The 22,151-nt window shown below is 37.0% G+C and overlaps 1 protein-coding gene across 1 annotated transcript; it reads left to right on the forward strand.

Annotated features, from left to right (window-relative positions):
- The first annotated feature begins 1,948 nt into the window (after positions 1–1,948).
- pgk1 (phosphoglycerate kinase 1) lies at positions 1,949–21,311 on the forward strand. The gene is made up of 11 exons (XM_059351704.1): positions 1,949–2,107; positions 7,209–7,259; positions 7,482–7,637; positions 8,495–8,639; positions 12,070–12,173; positions 12,255–12,374; positions 16,004–16,118; positions 18,521–18,700; positions 18,775–18,952; positions 19,648–19,746; positions 20,662–21,311. Exons 1-11 carry the CDS (start codon positions 2,043–2,045, stop codon positions 20,700–20,702), a joined length of 1,254 nt encoding a protein of 417 aa, XP_059207687.1. The 5' UTR covers positions 1,949–2,042; the 3' UTR covers positions 20,703–21,311.
- The last annotated feature ends 840 nt before the right edge of the window (positions 21,312–22,151 follow it).

A 22,151-nucleotide genomic window follows, 5' to 3' on the forward strand; every position in this document is an offset into this window, starting at 1 on the left:
CATTAAGTGCACATTTAAATATATAAATAAATCTTAAATAAAAATAGCATATGAAATAAAATGGGCCAATCTTTCTGAAATAAAAGAACAAAAGAATAATGAACAGTACAAAAAAACCTAAATATGACAAACCCTAGTAAGGGCAGCATTTATATAAAAGAAAAAAAAATGAATATATGTATGCTATATGGTCTCATTCCATATTACATTTAAAAATGTATTTTTTATATCGCCCAGCCCTAATTCAGCTCTATAATAAATATTCAGATATGAACCATGCTTTATTGTTAACTTTGGAACTTTAACTATATTTTGATGCTAATATTTTTTTACTTTTAAGATTTTTGCATTGAGGATGGATTTTTACTTCTAAGTATTTATGTTGTGGTACATTTTCCACCACTATTGGAGTGTATTTTAATACAGTACTTATTTGTCCTTTGCCAGACAAGCATCAAATAAGAATCAATCCCATACATAATCACAAAAGGGGTTCTCTGCAAGATTAATAACTTCTCATAATGTATATTTTTATAGCATTCTTGTCCATGGATCTCAGTAATAGAAAATACTGACATCTCCCTGTGAGAGTAGAAGAAATTTGTTATCATCTGGACCCTTATGACGTCTCCAAAAGAACATATCTGTTGACGCTAACTTTTGTTGCAAAAGGGGGGGGGGGGGGGGTAATGAATAATTGAAATTCTATTTGGCAGGATTTGATATAAATCCTTGATTAAGGCTTTACAGATTTTAGTGTTGGTAAATTTATAGACTAGTGAGATCATGTCCATTTGATACAAGTTAAAACACCTCACATTTATAGACCATGATATTGCTTTGACAACTTTAACATACTTTTTTCTCTCTGTGATTTCATGGCAGTCTTGATGGCAGTATGTATTGGTGGTATTTCATGCTTTTTATGTTTATTTCATGAAATAAAACAAGTATCCAGTATTCTGCCCTACAAAGTCTAACTGCAGTTACTACGCCAAAGGTAAAACTGAGAAAAAGTGCTTAAAACTTTTTTAACTGGCCAGCCAAATGGGTTACATGTAGGTAAGTGATATGACACTTATTTCTACATGTATTGATGATGTCATTTTTATGCTAAAAAATCATGATTTATTTGACCTTTGACCCCAAAAACGCAGTTACTGCACTCTGGTTTTGCTGTATTTTGTTTTCAGTGAATAAACATTTTCAAATTGATTTTGTTATCAGTGTGTTTAAAAGTGTTTAACAATTTATTCAAAGATATGCGTATTTTAGACTTAATATTATAAAGAAATGTTATATTTTAGTCTTAATATAATTTTATCTCACTTTTTACTTCATCGCTATCTAGATAATTTCCCTTTCAAATAATCTTTTAATTTCTATTATTTTTATGTTTAAATTAGTATGTATATATATATATCAACAGCAGACCGTGGTAAGTGCAATTACTGCTTGGTTTTGAGTTGGATTTTGTGGGTTTTTTATATAATTATTTCTCTGAAATAAAGCAAAATTGAAATCTAAAATTTGTCACAAGATAAAACACATCAAGGAGTTCAATTTTGACCAAAAATGTAGCTTCTGCAGTTAGGCTTTGTAGGGCAGAATACATGGGTTGTATACAAATAGAACAGTAACAGATAAAGAGCCAGGAGCTCACAAAAAGCCTGTAAAGCATACATACATTGAAGGGCTTTAACGGCTTCTAGTTAGTTGAATTTTAAATCAGAGACATACTGCGTGAGATTACATGCCTTATTGATAAAGTTGAGTTGATGGCGTCATTCGAGAACAGACAGCCTCCGGATCCAATCGAATGTACAGCTGGTCTCCCGCTGTAGCCAATCAACAGCAGGAAGGCGTGCCCTGTGCTCTGACTGTAGCCAATCAGCGAAGGGAGGTGTGCCGTGCACCCGCCCTGCCGCTCTTCCTCCTCGCTGCGCTAAGGTCACTGCTGTCACTCGGTAGCTAACCAGCCGAAGGAAGCGGAGGAGACCCAGCAGAAGAACGTGAAGAAGGAACCGGCAAGAACCAGCACCATGTCTCTGTCTAACAAACTCACCCTGGACAAGGTGGACGTCAAGGGGAAGCGGGTCATCATGAGGTGAGCGGTTAATGTTGGTTGATTCGGCCCGAGCCGAACCCACGCGGAGTGTTAGCTAATCGGAAACGAGGTTATTTAACGTTAGCTGAACCAGATAAACTGACATTCTAGAGACGTTGGTGCTCCGTAATTGTCTGATTCCTGTGGTAACAAACTGGTTGGCACACACTCAGTAACACTAAATTGCTGGTTGACGGTGGTACTTGTTGGCTGTCACGTTTTTTCCATCCATGTTACAGTACGTGCCTGTGAGGAGATGCTGCATGGATGCAACCGCCTGCACCGACATGCAGTTAAAATTAAAGTACACTAACATCACTGCAATAAGCCAAATAATCAATTATGTATTTTTATAAGATATCCTTATAATAATCCGCGGAAGATCAGTAGTCGTAAATGTATTATTTATTTGTAAGTTATGTAATTTCTTCGTCTATAAAACCTTCAAAGAAACGGTAAATTGGAGAAATATTTACTGGAACTGAATAGTGAGTGCTTCTCATAGATATGAAATACTTTTACTTGAGTAAAATTATGCGGAAGGGCCCATTTCATAATAAAACACGTGACTAAAATATAATTATTGGTTCATCAATGGGGTGATTCTCATGAAGCCAGTCTAAGCAATGTCTGAAGATTATAAGGACATACTTTATTAAACTAAATATATTTCAGTTTTATATGAATGAGCAATATAGCCATAATGAGGCACAATTCATTGTTTTGTACTAAAATAATATATTTTTGATTCACAAATTCATTACCATAATGTGTCCAGATAAAAATGTCACGGTTTCCCCACACTTGTATACAATAAACATTTAATAAACGTTATAAAAATAAATATACATTTGTTAAACTTTTTATAATGTAACAGAATATAATCAAACATAATGGTTTTTAACTATGTATAAAGAACAAAATCTGAATGAAAATTGATGAGAAAAAATGGTTAGATGTTATGGTAATGAGAGAATTGTTTGCATTAAAATATGTGTATATTTTAATAAAATACATTTTGGTGATACCCGCTACCCTTGAGCATATTTAAGTGATTGCCAAAGAAAAAAAACTTTCATTGTTTTTTTTAATTTCTATTAAAATGTGATACGGTAATGAATTTTGTTGTTCAGTGTCTCTAAAAATGTCAGAAAATACCTTCAAATTTTTCAAATAGATTATAAAATCATATTAAACTGTGACTTTAGATTGTAAAGGGTCAAAGAAAATATGTATTCAATGCTCCTGGATTTTTGCTATGATCATCACATCACTGTGATCATGAGAATCACCCCAATGTCTTCATCACTTTAAGGTAGCAGCTGGTGAAGTCGGAGCTCTGGTTAGTCTATTAAAATAATACATCAAATACAATTTTGAGGTTACTTATGCTTGAGAATTGACATTCTATGCTACTTCATATCTCTCCTTCACAGCATTGTAGGGATATATTGTACTTTTAACTCCACTACATTTTTTTGTCAGCTTTAGTTACTTTCAAAAATAATATTTTAGCACCGAAGACGTATGAAGAGCTTGTAGAGCTGAAATTTGTTAAACTACCCAACAGCTTAAACAAGTACAGGTAAAACGATCAGTAGATTAACAAAAAGATTTTAAAAATTCAGGGATCTGAAGTGCATTTTCCTGATTATACTTGCATAATTTTTCTTAAGATCATCTTCAATGCAGGACTTTTACTTGTGACTTTAGTTAAAGTATTAATACCATACTATAAAAATAAAGTAAAGGATCTGAATACCTCCTCCTAGTAATCCAATGGATATTTTTCCAGACTGTGATGGCCATTGATACTTGAAACCAACACCCTTTGTGGAAATGTCAGAGGGCCATTTGGTTTGCTCAGCTTGGTGATGCAATCCCATGCAGCATAGGACAAGGTTCACCAACAGCAGCAGCCTGCAGCTCGCACTGCTCAGTGTTAAAAGGTCAAATTCACTCCATGTTCAGCTGGATTCAGTGTAGAGACTAACAATAAGACAATACTTCATATCACACCCAGGGCCTGTCTCAGCATGCCGTGTTTGTGTGTTATGAACTACTGCCTCTAGAGGAAGATGACGTGTGAGCTGCTGATTCAGAATTTAAGAAACAGGAAGGTGGGAAGTTGCTGTAGAGACCTGGCAGTGTCTGCAAAAATCTGTTCAGCAGCCAAATCAGGCCAAAGCCATGAACTGACTTCCTGGAGAGGCATTACACATGCTCACCCTGCCTTCTCCGTACCATAGTAGCATCATTAAATGCAGTTTCTTCAGCAGGACAAAGTTAAAGTTGTGCAGACTTAAATAATGTTATTGGTTGAGTTAATCTCCATGAATGGTGCCAAAGAGGCTCCGCCCTCCCCAAAAAACCCAGACACATGAATGTTTTTAAAGCCCACCAGTCGGTTACTAATAAAACCAAGTGGAGATGGTGAATTCTAGCCAGCCATCAGACTAGGGCTGCAACTAACAATTATTTTAATTATCGATGAATCTGTCGATTATTTAAACGATTAATCGATTAGTTGTTTGGTCAATAAAATGTTGAAAAATATCAATCAGTGTTTCCCAAACCACAAGATGACGTCCTCAAAAGATATTCAGTTTATTGCCATAAAGGAACAAAGAAACCAGAAATATTCACATTGAAGAAGCTGAAATCAGAGAATTTGGACTTATTGTCTTTAAAACCAACTCAAACCAATTATTCGATTATCAAAATAGTTGACAATTAATTTAACAATCGATTATTGTTCGATTAATCAAATAATTGTTGCATTAGACGCTTTAACACAACCCAATCGCAAGGGACTAGTGTAGCCAGAGCACTTCATTTGATTTAGAAATGAAACCCCAAGGTCAGCGGTTTTTTTTTAACATCAGACCTGTGTGGGTTCTTTAGTTCTGGAGCTCGGTACAGGTCTGACATTTGGGATGAATATTATAACATGACATTATAACAGTGTTTCGGGTGGTGGGTAATTTACAGTGGAACTTTTACTAAAAACGGATTAAGGACTTGTCAGAGTTGCATGGGATTCAGATCAGAGACGACTTCTGCAATTATTACAAATTTCTATAGGTCCTCAGTTAATTTTAAGCTTGTGCAACAAGAAATTCCAAAAGGTTTTCATTTGGATGTTATTTGCGCTATAACCTGTGCTCTGAACAACTGCAGGTATTTCAACGTTTAAACCATCCAGTGAGCTTATTTCTGCAGCTCTGACTCTAACAAATGTGCTCGTGCAGTTTATGTTTATTTAAATGATGCAACAAAACCCTCAATGACGTGCAGATCAACGCTCAAGAGCAACAGATGGATCATGTTGTGGGCGGAAAACTACTGCTGTTGTTAGATGGAGCAGGAGCTGCTGAGCCACTGAATTGCTGACTGTTGGATTTCAGGATAAGACAATGGAGTGCAGTTATTATGCCAGCGCTGTGTGTTTAGTCTCTGTGCACATTGTGTGTGCAGGTTGATCGTGTGTCTCAGTGCATCAGATCCTCAGACAGACAGGGTGGAGGGAGGAGATTATATAACTGCTGGAGTACGAGGGATGCAGCATGTTCTCAGAAGCGTGCAGCGCTGCACAACTGCATGTGCAACCAGCTGAGTAATTACAGTAACACAAAGGCTGTGATGCCGCCAGTAAAAAGAGCCTGAACATGTCTTCTGTACTGATGCCCAATAATCACAAAGTAGGGCTTTCGAAAACACGCAGTGCTATATTTTTTCTGCGATATAATGTATATTATCATGTGAAAATCCTACATCAATGTCTATGCTTTTGAGCATTTTAACCTTTTGTGCATCACTCTTGTGCACTTTGAGTAAGGGCTGGGCGATATGCACCAAAAGTCATATCATGATATATTCATGCTGAATATCGATATACGATATATATCTTGATCTATTTATCACAAAATGACAGCAAATGTTCAGTCAAAGCCAAATATGAACATGTCACAAGTATTTTTATTGAAACTGTTTATTTAAGTGAACATAAATACTGTATAACAGGAGTAACTTTTTTTTTTTTTTTATAAATATCAAAGCTCCATAAAATGTACATTTAAATAAAAATAGCCTATGAAATAAAATTGGCCAATCTTTTTCTGAAATAAATATATGAAAAAAATGAATATTACTAAAGAACTAAATATGACAAACCCTAGTAAGGGCATCATTTATATATAAAGAAAGAAAACAAATTTGAACTATATCGATATATGCGATATGGTTTCATTCTATATCACATTTAAAAATATATCGATATATATTTTTTTTTATATCGCCCAGCCCTACTTTGAGTGCACATTTAGGAGGCTTTGAAGAATTTGGTGTTCTTGTACAATTTAATCAAAAACACTTTGATTGGTTGTAAAGATGTCATATGTAGGGCTGGGTGATAATGCAAAAATCATCTATCTCAATATCGATAATTGGGATAGAAATCTTAACTTGTTGCCTTTTTATTTGACACTCAATTCCTTTTTTCCTTTTGCTTTTTGCTTTTCAGTGAAGTTGTTATCTTATATTAATGGTGACGACATAGCAACAAACAAAAAAAAGTCACCTTCATAAAGCAGAGACAGGGTCCGTGTTGGGTCAGGTGAGCTTGGAAACTAAACCAGCCAAACCAAAATTTGGGGATAGCTTAAGCAGTCCTGTGACTTCTGTGACAAGTTGAGCTTCATGACAGAGACAAGTGAACATGCCTCCCATCTGCAGAAAAATGTAATTATTCTAACGAGCCTAACTCTGCTACTGCTTGGTGCGTTTTCTGGCTCTGGAATGTGCGATCATTATGAAACTGGCAGACCCACCAAGACTCAAGATAATTAATGGGAGGTACTGGGTTAGTTATGGAGAATGAGGACAGTGCAAGTTTTCCTTTGTATCAAACCATGCTTTTGGCACTGATTCCAAACAGTCAACAGGTACCAAGAGTACAATGCAGCAACAACAAGTTTTTGTGTGAGAGATTAAAGGGATGAATATTGTCCCACAATGGATGTGTACTACAGTGGATGTACTCGACCAGAAATAAACTGAATTTAGTGGTAAAAAGGTGATTTTCAAATTTCTTCTCTTTCAGGGTCGACTTCAATGTCCCAATGAAGGACAAGCACATCACAAACAACCAGAGGTAAAGTTTGTCTAAGTTCTGATCTTTTTTCTGTCTCAAAGTAAAAATACACATCAGCTGTTAAATGTTGCAGAAAACACCATGTTTTTAATCCAGTTAGGTAAATGTAGGATTAAAAAAAAATACTTATGCCAGTAATCTTGGCAGCAAAGCATGTTTTTTTTTGTTTGTTTTGTTTTTAAAGCGAAGAGGTTGAATGAAACCATATTTGTTGTTTTTCAGGATCAAGGCTGCTGTTCCCAGCATCCAGCACTGCCTAGACAACGGGGCCAAATCCGTAGTACTGATGAGCCACCTGGGCCGCCCTGATGGAAACTTTGTGCCTGAGAAATACTCTCTGGAGCCCGTCACCGCTGAGCTCAAGACTCTTCTGGGGAGGTCAGTTGAACCCTGAGCAATTTTAGGATATTTTTTTACTCCCGTCACATTTTTCTCACTGCTGCTTTCATTGCAAAATATAAGTTCCGCATCTCAATGGAAACGGCACAATTCTATCTAGAAGTAGGAGAGACGCGTGACTGGTGGTCTCAGTTGAGTCATTTGTACCTTATACTTGGAATTAAACGTGTTTAAACTAGATAAAAAAACAAAGACGTCATGCCTTGTTGCTTAGAATGAAGCATCAGACATCACTGTGTCCTCACTAAGGTTATTATAGTTAATGAAAACTAATGAAATAACATTTTAACTGAAATAAAAACTGAAATAAAAATAAAAACAAGTTTTTAAAAAAATGATAACTAACTGAAACTGTATTGTGTGGTTACAAAACTAACTAAAACAAACTAAAATTATAGTGAAAATGTCCTTAGTTTTCATCTTTGTCAACTTTTTTCATACATAATCCAGTGTTTCTATTAGAAAGAGGATTCTGTTAGTGAACATGCAGGAACACATGGTAAATATGTTTACTGAGACTGGGATGTCTACACTCCAACCGAAATCCAAATCACCTGGAACTGTAAGGAAATAAAGGCAAAATTTATCATGACTTCTTTGAATCTCACACCCAACACATAGCCCGTTACAAAAAAACTAAAACTAATAAAAACTAAACTAAAACTAAGCATTTTCAAAAAAATAAAATTGAACTTAATTTAATTTAACTATTTAATTAAATATAACTGAATTTGAAAACAAAAATTAAGAAAATTAACGACATTAAAACTAAAATTAATGAAAAATCCCAAACTATAATAACCTTGGTCCCCACTGTCTCCTCTGTGACTGTGCAGGGACGTCACCTTCCTGAAGGACTGTGTTGGTGCCGAGGTGGAGGCTGCCTGCGCCAACCCCGCCACCGGATCTGTCATCCTGCTGGAGAACCTCCGCTTCCACGTCGCCGAGGAGGGAAAGGGCAAGGACGCCTCTGGAAACAAGGTGAGGTGTCTCCCAGCCTGCTCTGATGGAGGACGCAGGTCTTGATGGTTTGGTTCTCCAACAAAACGCAGAGAAAGCTCAGTCTGTTATTTTAACGTTTAAGTATGAGGGTATTTAATTTCAGATTTTAAAAATGCACAATTTTTTTACAATTATTACATGCATAACATATTGGAAGCACAAAAAACCCTCTACATTCAACCATTAAACTTTCTTTATTTCTTTCATTAATCTTTCAACACTGGTTGTTCTCCGGCTGTCTCTTCTTTCTGCTGGGTCACTTTGAGGAAAACGCTGCGACACTCCAGCTGCAGCTTCCCTTTTTAAAATAGCTGTGTCACCGTCTGATGATGTCATGGTCAGGAGTGGTGCAGAGACTCTGTCTGAAACCACCTTTTATCTGCAGCCTGGTGTGGTGCATGTGTTCACATAGCATTATTTTATTTTATTTTTAAACTTTTTATTTGTTTTGCATTTTACTTATAGACAAAACATACAAATAATAGATAAGGGTGGGGCACAACACTCTAGTTGCAGCTTTTATCATTGTCCATTCGGTCTACTGTGTAATTGGCCCAACTTTTTTCGTGTACACAGTCCATATATGCCACCGTTGGTCCAGGGTCCCTGCTTTCATTCTGAGATAATACGTCAGTCTTTCCATCGAGTAGAACAATATCCAGCCACTGCGTTGGGCTTTGAGGGTCAATTTTCAGCCAGTTTCTTGTTCTGGCCTTTTTACATGCAAGGATCAGTATTTTGAAAAGGTACAAGTCCTTCTTTTGAATAGTACTGTCTAGAATCAAGCACAGGTACATGATCCATCTTTTAGAGCTGGTGGAGGATTGCTGGGTTCTACATATATAGTGCCAATCACTCTGACAATTTAGTGTTCAGTTCTAGCTCCCATTTCAACTTCACATACAATGAGTTTCTTTCATTTCATTTTTGTAGACCTCTATACAGCTTGGAGACGATCTTTACAGATGTTACATCATTTTATTTGTATTTTTAGAATGCATCTCCAATGGAACAGAATAAATTATGCCTACAGCACTTACTCTTTACTACGATATGTAATTTAATTAGGGCCGGTACTCGATTAAAAAAAATGATCTAATTAATTAGACGCTTTGTAATTAATTAATCGAAATTAATCACATTTTAATCGCATATAAATATTTCACCTGAGAACAGTGAGAAGTCATTTTTTTCACATGGATTTATAGTATACCATTGAATAATGACTGAATACATAAGCTTAAGCAACAAAAATATTGTGTATTTTATTGCCATTAAGTGTAGCAATAGCATATTTAGAAATATAGTACATATCAGAAATTCAGGTAGCCTATAGGTAGGTAGACCTTCTGTAAACTATAATACTTTGGTTTTTTAAGTAAAACACAATCAACGCTAGCTACCACACTAGCTGCTAGCTGCTATATGTTTTGCATTGAGGTGATACTTGAGGCTGGATGTGCTGCGGTGATATGTGAATTCCTTGTTGCATAGCAACACAACCATGCTCTTATCGACGCTTCCATCCGTTGTTTTTTTTAAACAAAATGTCCCATCATCCACGGGGCCAACCAAAGAGTCTCATCAGCTTCTTCCTTCATGTTCACTGTGGTTTGTTGTTGTCTGAACTCATGAACGCTAGTTGGTGCTCCAGTATAATCGGTCCGCCTGAAACTCATCCAGTGAGAAACGTTCCGCGCTGCAAAAATAAGTGTGATAAAAATGCGTCAATTTTTTTAACGCGTTCATATTTGTGTAAGTAATTAATCTTAATTAACGCGTTAAAGTCCCAGCCCTAAATTTAATGTGATACGGTGCTGCACCTGTCAGTGATGGTCTCTGGTCCTCACACACTGTATGAGTGTCTCTTCCGTTGTGGATCAGCTGCTTTGACCTGCTGACATTTCTCCTGAAGGTCAGAGGGGCTGTCCTGGCTGGACGTGTTGCTTTTCCTGTCCTGTGAGGCCTGCTTGGTATGCAGCCTGCCTGGGTTGGTTTCTACTGTACTGCTTAGGTTAATTATACAAACATTTCTCAGAGACTGAAATGATCTGGGAAGAAAAGTTGCAAAGTTTGTCCAAACATGGTGACACCACAGAGAAAGGACACCACTAATGTATTTGTTGTATATTTGAACATTGTCTGGGGGTTAAAGCAGGAACACAGCAGTTCATGGTTAACTGTATAATCAGAAGGGGGAACTGTAGTGTGCAGTAATGTAACATGCAGCAGTGGTCTGACATTTGAATGACACTAAAGAGCTCTCTTGACCTTTTTCTGCCCCCAGTCACACAGTCACAACCTTCTACTGTTAAAGTGCAGCAGGAACCTGATCCACAATGACTGACTGACTCTGATTCTCATACAAACCAAATGGACACACCTAAAGGAACTTAGTTAGTGGAGGTAGCAGATACATTAGTGTTCTAGGTTTTGTGATCAGTGTAGTTATTGTAGACCTCATGATCATGATGAACAGATCTGTGTAGGGTTGTTGTGCTCCCTTTTATGTCTGTTTTGTATCAGGACGGCATGCATCATATTACTGCACACTAGGGAGAGCGCATGCTGTTTACATGCTCTAGTAGAATGTGGATCATTCAGAACGCTCGGCAGTAATAAGTGCCTTAGCTTGTGAAGATTAAGCTAGCATTAGCTTGCGCTTTTTGGTAGACATAGTGCTAAAATAACCACATGATATGCTTGAATCTAATAGTTTTAGGTAGAAACTGAAATTTGAGTAGCATTTCACCATAGGGCTGGGCGATATAGACCAACAGTCATATCCCGATATATATATATATAGGCTGAATATCAACATACGATATATATCCCGATATTTTTATTGCAAAGTGAGAGCATATTTTCAGTCAAAGTCAAATATGACAACATAAAAAAAGGTACTCCTGTTGTTGTACAGTATTTATGTTTAAGTGAAAGCTCCATAAAGTGCTTCTTTTTATGAAATAAATATATTTATATGAGAAAAGAATAACGGACTTTACAAAAGAACTAAATATGACAAACCCTAGTAAGGGCAGCATTTATATATAAAGGAAGAACATTTTTTTTAACTATATCGACATATGTTATGTGGTCTAATTCCATGTCACATTTTAAAAATATGTCAATATATCTTATATATCGCCCAGCCCTAGTTTCAGCCTATGGTTGAATTTTGTGGCATAGATAGTTTTCCCCTCAGGTGGGTTTGGTTTAGTATATGACGCTTGGCGCTCTGTCTCTATGGGCCATGAAACATTTTCCTTTCACCCAGTTGGTAAAGCTGATCAACAATGTTGAAAAAACAATGAAAATATGATGGGTCCCTGCTTGTCCTGCTTACCAGTACTACTCCATCCTCCTTTCTTCTTCTCTGACTCCTTTCTGTCTTTTTTCTGTCCCTCAGACCAAGGCCACCCAGGCAGAGATCGACTCTTTCAGGGCGTCTCTTTCCAAACTGGGAGATGTTTACGTCAATGATGCGTTCGGCACGGCTCACAGAGCCCACAGGTGAGCAGAAGGGTGATGAATGGAGGACAGAAGCGGTGGTATCTGTGATGACATAATGGTGGTAACTCTCTCTCCTCTCAGCTCCATGGTGGGAGTGAACCTGCCTCAGAAGGCGGCCGGCTTCCTCATGAAGAAGGAGCTGGACTATTTTGCCATGGCTCTGGAGAAACCTCAGAGGCCCTTCCTGGCCATCCTCGGAGGGTGAGAAACACTTCAACAGTTCATCAGGAAACATGAATATAATCTATGAGTCCAGAGTTATTGTCAGCTCTTATGAGACTTATAACCCTGCAGCAATGTTTTAACACATTTTATGCAGTGGTTTGGCAACTTCAGAAGGTTAATTAAAAGGCTGATGTTATAGTCAAAAATCTGTAATAAAATTAACTAATTAATTCTACTTAACTATTTCAAGGGTTTAGAACATTATGATAGGGGTTTGTGAAGGCCATTCCCGTGCTCAATGATATCTCATAAATTGCGTTTTTGTGCGTTTCATTTGTTTGAACAGAGAATATTAAATATTTAAAATCACTCCAAAGTATCACATTTTTAATATTTACAGAGACATTTTAGAGATTCCCTGACGAGCCATTCTGTTCTGTAAACTGCTGAGAAAGTTCTTTTTTTGTCACCATACCTAGGAAAGCTTTACAATTTATGATCAAGGTCTCTAGTTAGTGGTTGTAAAGTTTAACGAGGCCGTGATGCTCCTAATGCTCACAGCAGCTCATTTTACAGTGAGGTCAAGCTCTCACTACAAGGAAATGCTACAATGGTGAATTACATCAACGCAATTGAATACAATTAAGAGTTTCATCTCTCCAATGATATCAATTTTACGCAATTCCAAGACTGTTGGGGACCAAGATATTAGGGCTGCATAATTATGGCCAAAATGGTAATCACAATTATTTTGATCAATATTGTTATCATGATCATTAATCACGATTATTCATCATGTTAGGGGAAACATCTGTATTTTTACTGCACTACTTTTAAACAAACAACAGGAACAGTTTTTAGTGTGTACACAGAGTGTCTGGTGCTTGTTGTAAACAAACAGAGATCGCTAAGTGAACACCTCCTGCAGCAGCAGCACATACACACTGTACTGCTACAGAGCTAACTGTTAGCCTGTTAGCAATTTGCAGACTGGACGCTAAGTGGTTAACATCCCCTCCGGCTCTGCAGCTGGGAGAGACTGCTGCAGGAGGACTGTGCCGCTTCGACTTGTTCTTACTCTTCTTAAGGAGCAACACAAAAGTCGCTGGATTTCTCGCAGGTCACTTTTTAGAAAAATAGTTGCTAAGGGGGTCTGAAAAGTTGCCTAATATAGCAACAAAGTTGCTAAGTTGGCAACGCTGCATTGCCGGCTTTTACAAATGGCGTGTGTTGTTGTCGTGTACTAGTACTACGTCACATCCTGCTTAGCGATCTATCCAATCAGCAACCAGGCTTGTTTCAGGGATAAAAACGGCCCCGCCCCCTGGTGGTTGGTGGACTACTGGTGTAGAAAGTGCTTGATTAGATATGCAGGAGAGCCGCATTTTAAAATGGAAATATCGCCAACGATCAGGTTAATTTAATCTTGGCGTCCAAAATCGTGATCACGATTAAAATGTAATTAATCATGCAGCCCTTCAAAATATCTTATCCTATAAAACAATACCCGTTTTTATTTGCTGTGCCATTTGATTTTAAAAGAAAGTGTTGTTAGTGTTGTCCTCTCTCCCCCTGCTGCACTTTACATGTCCTCACACTGCAGCCTTTTTTTTTTTTTTTAGAATACCCAGGTGACCGTCCAGGAATAGGGACTATAAGCTCATTATGTAATTTGTGGTGTCACGGTACAACTTCTGTCTACCATACACTAACTGCAGAGCTGAGAGCTCATACACAGTGTTCAGTCATTTAGGTTATTGGTTAACTCCAGGTTGTTATTTTAGTAATATTGTTATTTTCAAGATGAAAGTCACTCTGAATGAAGCAGATCAGCTGTGTTTTAGGGGAGAAAGGAGGGCATCTGGAAATGCAAACATCATGTATACACAAACTATGGTAGGGCTACATGATTATGGCCAAATAGACAATCACGATTATTTTGATCCATATTGAGATCACGATTATTTGTTGATTTAACAAAAACAAATTTTATTGTCATATAATTTGAACTGTTTTCACATCCATATTGAGCTACATTCCTGCTAATGTACAAACATGCATCAAAACAAAATTATTATCTTATTCATCAAAAATCTCCTCCAGTGCATCTCCTTAAAGAATAAATACAAATGAATAAAACAATAATACAACATTCTTTGTATATGACCTGCCCCTCGCCCTCTGCTGTGTTAGACGTTTATTTGTTTACTTTTTCGATGGTTTGTAGCCTAATAACCGATCGTATCTGATGTATAATTTTCCCTATGTAGTGTCATCTGTGACTGTCTGCACGTGATCAGCCATCTGCTTTGCAAAAAAAAACTTTGATAGAGAGCGATCTATGAATGGAATAATACAAATCTAGGGCTTTGCTATTCTTCTCTAAAAAAAAAAAAAAAAAAAAAAAAAAAAGAAAACATGCATTCCAAACCCTGCTGGGGGGTTGTGGGTCGTCACGTGCGTGTGTGTGTGTGTGTGTGTGTGTGTGTGTGTGTGTGTGTGTTTGGCTTTGTGTCAGAGTCCATTTTAAACCTGAGTGCATTGTGCAACTGTCAGTCCTGCTCCGCGCCCAGCAGCACAGCCAATCACCTTTTTCCAGATCACAAATCGAGGACGTTGATCATTAGCGTGTAATGATCAGCTCGTAAAGACTTCATTAAAAGGCAGCGAAACTGATAAATCATTTGTTTGGTTGTGGCTGGTTCTCATCAATGATTTGTTATTTAGGCACAGTTATGGGTTGGATTAATTTTTCAAAAGGAATTGTGTGTCTGAAGTTTGATTCCAAGAAAATTCTAATGACTAACTTTAGCTTTTTGGTGGCAATTAAATAAGTATAAACAATATATGGTGATTAATCATCAGTGAGGCATGAATGAATCAGGGACATCTTTTAAAACACTTAACAAAATGTTTCGTATATACAATGTTTCTTTGTATTTATTTCATTTCTGACAATTATTTTTATTATTGTGCTTTTCATTTATAATAATATTGCTGTTTTAATCATATATTATTGTAAGGTATTTTATTGAATTTTATTTATATTTATTTGTATTTTAAATAAATATTTATATAAAATATTATATATTCTATTTCATATTTATATGAAAAAAATAAGAGAAAACTAATAGAATAGACATGTGGCAATATAGGAGAAAAGAGTAAAGTAAGTAAAGAAAATAACATTTTTGTATTATAAATTGTCTGATGTTATGAGCCTCTGATTTAAAAAAAAAAAAAAAAAAAAAAAAATCATGAACCTGTCATTTTTTATACAATAAGGCAAAAACTTTTTTACGTAAATTCAGACAAAAACAAGCAACTTCAAATCACAAATCTTTGGCTTTAGGAAACTCTGATGGATATTACAGTTGTATATTTAGAGATGAAATTATTATTTACAATATCAAGAAAGAATCCGAAGTATAATCATTAATTATGAAAATGAATGATTGCAGGGTTTTATTTTTAAAGTTTGTTTTAAGGAGAAGCATTTAGAGCATCTCAGATAATGTATAGTTTTACTAAATTATAAAAAGCCAGGTCAGACATTTTATTGAAAGCAGTTTAGGACGGGGTTGTTTTTGACTGTTTCCTCTCTATATATGCCTGTTTCTTATCTCTACTGATGTGTGCCTCCTCTCTCTCATTCTCTGTTTCAGAGCGAAGGTGAAAGATAAGATCCAGCTGATCAACAACATGTTGGATAAGGTGGATGAGATGATCATCGGAGGCGGCATGGCCTTCACCTTCCTCAAAGTCCTCAACAACATGGAGGTGAGGGGGACAAAATGAACACTCAACATGTCTCTGTGTTCTGCAGTCCAAGGATTGATTCCCCCTCCAGCATATTATAGTAATATAATAATACTATATACACTACAGAGCAAATCACAGATCGGTTGCTCCTCTGGCATGGCTTTTCAAAATAATTGTTTCTTTATCCATAGTGGCTAGTTGCCATAACACAACCTGAACATGAACAGCTTGTACTTATACTGTCCTACAAAGTCTAACTGCAGTAACTACATTTTGGGTTGAAATTTAGTTCTAACTAAAACTGAACTCCTTGATGTATGTTTATCTTGTGACAAAGTTTTAGATTTCAGAGAAATAATTATATAAAAAACACAAAATCCAACTCAAAACCAGGCAGTAATTGTACTAACCACTGTCTGCTTTGGATATATATACTAATTTAAACATGAAAATAATAGAAATGATAAGTTTATTTGAAAGGGAAATTATTATCTAGAGAGTGATGAAGTAAAAAAGTGAAATAAAATTATATTAAGACTAAAATATAACATTACTTTATAGTAATTTTTCTTTATTAAAGTCTAAAATACACAAATCTCTGAATAGAGTTGTTAAACACTTTTAAATACATTTATAACAAATTAAATTTGAAAATTTTTATTCACTGAAAACAAAATATAAAAGCTGAAAGAAGACAACAACATTGTAGTTACTACACATTGTTTATCATTACTATTAGAACCTTTTACAGCAATGCAGTAACTACGTTTTTGGGGTCAAAGGTCAAATAAGTATCATGATTTTTGCAGGACGCAAGTCCAGATCTTGCCAGGCTGGTTTTCTACCAGGAGAGGGAGGGCAGGGAAGGACAAAATTTGTGCCAAAACAGGTCATTTTACCATCACAATGATTTCTCAACTGTTTTATTAAGTCTAAAATGCTGCATAGCTCTGCTTTAACGTGATTTCGGGTGTTTCACAAGTTCGATGTCTCCAGCCAACGTGATGTCATAATCAGGCTGCTGTTGAACGTTGGCGGTGTTGTGAAACTGCTTTGTTTTGTAAGTTTCAGACCAGAGATTGAGAATCATGTTCATGACCTGAATTTGAACTCTTTAGTTTAAAGAGTCCATACACAAACTAAAGACTGAGTCAACTTCTCCAGAGGACAAGAGTAGAAATCTGTTTCGGCTGTAGGAATCTGGGGAGTTGACCACTGCAGCAAGAGACATTTTTTTTAGCCAAAAACAAAAGATTTATCAACAGAGATTTGGTGTCCGTGCCCGAGAAATTGTCTGAAGCATGATTAAGTAGATAGAAAGAAGGAGTCTACAAAAACTGTTTACCAGTGACCTCCTGGATTACAGAGTGAACCCCCTTCAAGAAAGTCTGGATGCGGTCACATGACCAGAACAAGTGGATAAATGTACCTTTTGTGTATATTACATTCATAACAAAGGTTGGAGGTGAACATTCTCTGGAGGCGAACAGGTGTGTGGTTTCACAGGTTTTGATAGATCTATTTACCCACCACCAATGATAATAATAATAATAGGAATGATAAAATCTGAAATCTGAGGTGTCCATGGTGTCAGACACCTCCTCTGATAATGCACTATTTCCTAGAGACTGATATCTCAAAACCTCGACAAATAAAACCAAAATGATATCTGTTAAGGCTAGATACTGCTCAGTGAGGTGTGGAAATGTGCTCTTCTGTAATTTATGTGAACAGACCCATTCAAACAAAATCTTTTCTTTTCAAATCTTTTTGTTTCGAGGTCAAATTAGGTTCTGAACGTGATGCAGACAAAAGGAAGTGCCTTATCTCTCCTGGTGGGGAATACAATTGAATGAGAAAGGCTTTCTAGAATGTTCGAGGGGCAACCAATCACAGAGCTCCCTGGCATGTTTCTTACCTAGCAACTAGTTAAAAGGAGATTCTGATTGGAGGAGACATTGGCGGTTTAGTTTTCAAAATGACAATTTGTAGCATGTTGGGAAAGTTTGACTGGATACTGTTCAGATTTTATGGTCAATTATTTTTTCTTTCCCTCAAAAGAGACTACAGCAAAATGACATTATTATGAATAATAACTTTATATTAATAACCAGAATATTACAAAAACAAATCAAATTAGTAAACTTGAAAAAAAAAAACAGACTCAAAGTTCTGAATGTAGTAGAAACTGCAGAAAAAAACAAACGATTTAAGATTGTTTTATTTAAATTCTGAATCACAATAATTACTAATTAGATCATTAATGGACATTTTATCACATGTTGTTCACATATGATAATAGAATATTTGGATATTTGACTCATCTTTCAACTAAATATCTTTTGCTTCTAGATGAAGAAGACATAAATAAATGACCCATATCAGATTAATTTTATTTCTTTTCCCCTGTCTTTGTTCAGATCGGTACCTCCCTGTACGATGGGGAGGGGGCCGGCATCGTCAAGGACCTGATGGCTAAAGCCGAGAAGAACAACGTCAAGATCACGCTGCCCGTCGACTTCATCACTGCAGACAAGTTTGACGAGAACGCTACCACTGGCACCGCCACCGTCGCTGCTGGCATCCCCGCCGGCTGGATGGTGAGAAAACAGGATTTATCTTCCTCTCTGGTTCCTTCTTTCTGCTTCTGTTCTGACGATCTCTTCCTCTGCAGGGCTTGGACTGTGGACCAGAGAGCTCTAAGGCCTACGCCGCCGCGGTCGGCAGGGCCAAGCAGATTGTGTGGAACGGGCCAGTTGGTGTGTTTGAATGGGACAACTTTGCCAAAGGGACAAAGAACCTGATGGACAATGTGGTCGAGGTCACCAAGTCAGGCTGCGTCACAATCATCGGTAAGAAAGATGACCATCTCTACTGAACTGACACAAGGTTATTATAGTTAACGAAAACTAGAATTGAAAAAAACATTTTCGTTAACTGAAATAAGAATAAAAACGAGAGTTTTAAAAAAACGATAAGTAAGTGAAACTGTATTTTGTGGTTACAAAACTAGCCTAAAAGTATATATTTGTGCGTGCACGCGCATCATAGACTGTATATAAATGGTCGAGCCAATCTGGTACCCACAGCGGCAGTGTAGGAAGAAGGATAAAGCCATGCAAGCCAATCAGAATCCTCAAAATCAACAACAACGAATAACACACGCGACTTCCTGTTCCTTTCAAAACAACTAGATAGAATGAGCGTGAGAACCTTAAACTCTGTTTCTCCCAGTTGACATGACAACACATAACCGGAGTTTTCCAAATTCTCCACTTCGCCCGGAGTTTTTAGAAATAATCGTTTTCTGTGATTTAAAAACTGGGTTTTAGTGTAAATGAGAGGCCAAACCACATGGAAATATCTGCATTTTCTCTTTATGTAAACAGGGCCTGAGGCTGTGTCTAGCCTCACTGCACCGTTAAAGCGCACTCAGTGCTGTTGGGTCTGCATGGCATTCTTGTTATATAAATACCTGCAAACTCTTTTGTAATTTTCAGATGTTGAACTAAACCTTTTTATTAAATCAATTTGTTTTTGTGTCCAGGTGGAGGCGACACCGCCACCTGCTGCGCCAAGTGGAACACAGAAGATAAGGTCAGCCACGTGAGCACAGGAGGCGGAGCCAGCCTGGAGCTGCTGGAGGGTGAGTGACTGATGATTCATGTTCATTCACAAAAACAACATCAACTGTACATCCTCTCAGTGTTTGTGCTATTAAGGTTGCCACTATTTAAAGATAATTTAAGCTTTGGTACAATACACAAGAGAGAAAAATATTCTATACGACTTTTCCAAGATGTTTTGAAGTCACATCTTAAGGGCTGTTTCCACTACCGGGTAATAGCTGGACTATACCCGGCTTTTGTCAGGCTTTTGTTATAGTGGCTTTTGTCAGGACTTTTTTAGTCCCTGTAGAAGAGCAGGATCTTTTTTCTCCCCTGAAAACAGCCTGGTTACTGGTTGGATAGATCGCTAAGCAGGATGTGACGTAGTACTCTACACGACAACAGCACACGCCATTTGTAAAAGCTGGCGAAGCAGTGTACCAAACTTAGAAACTTTGTTGCTAAATTTAGCAACTTTTCAGACCCCCTTAGCGACTATTTTTCAAGAAAGCGACTGGAGACAAATCCAGCGACTCCTTCATACTCTTCTTATCGGCAGTTAGCTACAGTTAGCTCTGTAGCAGTACAGTGTGTATGTGCTGCTGCTGCAGGAGGGGTTCACTTAGCGATCTCTGTTTACAACAAGCACCAGACACTCTGCACAGTTAGTGATGCCGTTAATTCACAATCACTATGTTTATGATCAGTGGAGACTCTGTGCATAATTAGCCATGCTGCTTTCAGCTGCTGACGTTGTGCACAGTTACAACGGCGGAAACGGCGAAAGTCTCTAAATCCCTCTGGGGGCTAACTGGTAATGGAGACACACAGAGCCTGAGACTTTCCTGGTGGCCACTTTTCGCCCCTAGTCGAAACACGGCTATAAGCAGCTACTTTGAACAGCCCTGGTATTACTGAATCTTGATGCTGACTGTGTGTTTTCTCTCTTTCAGGTAAAGTCCTGCCAGGTGTGGACGCACTGAGCAGCGCATAAACTTTCCGCTGAAAAAGCCTGCTGGTTTGCTTGAATGTGTGCGAAGTGTGTGTGAGAGTTGAGTAGCTACTCTTGTTTACTCCTGAAACCTTAAAAAACAGCACATCTGCTTTAACAGCCGTTTAATCTTCTATTCAGTCTGTTTTTAAAGGAGATTCTGTTAGTTCTGCCTTACTTCAACAAGTTGAGGAAAATCTTCAAGTCAAACTGCTGGAAATAGGAGTCATTAGATGAAACGACTTGTTAAGGATGGAGTTTGTTGTTGAATCCTCCTGTCGACCTGCTGAGTAAACCGCTGTGTAATCTGGCTCTTCACCTCTTCAACACTGGCTCTTGTGTGAATGTGTCCGTTTGTTTTGTGTCACTTTTACACAACCACGATGGGAAAGATCAACGCACCACCCTCAGTGTGTATACATACAGTATATATGCATATATATATATATATAAAGGAACGGTTTATGTTGTGTGTGTGTGCGTGTGTGTGTGTACGTAGACGTTATGTCTTTAAATCATGTCATTGGTTTCTGAGCGGCTCCAGACAGGGATGTGTTGTCGATGTCAGCTGATCCGATCCGATTAATAAAACCGTCTCTGTAAAAACTTTAATGTCATTGTTTCCTCATTTCAAATAATGTGGGAATTAAAACCGTAATGAGGGCTTATTTTTACTTCATCTTGTTGCACACTTTTAGTTTTTCACTTGTGGATGAAAACAAGCATTCATTTGTATTTTCTATTGCCGGTTTTCTTTCTTTTCCCAGAAATTCGTTTTTTTGGATTGAAACTCGACTTAAACCATCGAATAAAAAATAAAAAGAATCCATTGAGTCAAAAAAACTATTAAAAAAATCCACATTTCTAAAGCAACTAGAAGATTTTTTTTTTTTCAACTTCTCTTTATTGGGTTTTTTTCCTTTTGTTCACAAACAAAAATAAAGATACATGTTAATTATGCTTCAAATCAACACGAAAGAAAAGAATGATAAAAAAAATAAAAGCAATAAAAAAAAACCTAGGTGGAGTCAAATCAAATACCAAAACAATAATAATGGTTATAAAATAAACAAAAGGTATTTAAATAGTAATAATATGACTTTGAGGATGTCAAGTGTTCAAAAACTTTTTTCATGTGATTATATTTGGTATAATAGTCCATAAATGGCTGCCATATTGTGTAAAAGGTATTTATCTTAACGCTCAGGGTGAGTTTTATTTCTTCTAACTGCAAATGTTTCATTATATCATTCATTAAAGCTTGATTGACTGGAGGATTTTTTTGTTTCCAGTTGAGCAGAATTCTTCTTCTCCAACTACAAGAACTTGAGTTGATTGTGGCGTCCCCCAGCGGACAAAAGCAATAATTTGCAATAGTTTCTATGAACACCACTGCCTTGTGTAGTAAAGGGCTTGGATCTAGTCTTTTTTTTTTTGTAATTATCTTTTTAT

Source organism: Centropristis striata, chromosome 15 (assembly GCF_030273125.1).
Source record: "Centropristis striata isolate RG_2023a ecotype Rhode Island chromosome 15, C.striata_1.0, whole genome shotgun sequence".
Taxonomy (NCBI): domain Eukaryota; kingdom Metazoa; phylum Chordata; class Actinopteri; order Perciformes; family Serranidae; genus Centropristis; species Centropristis striata.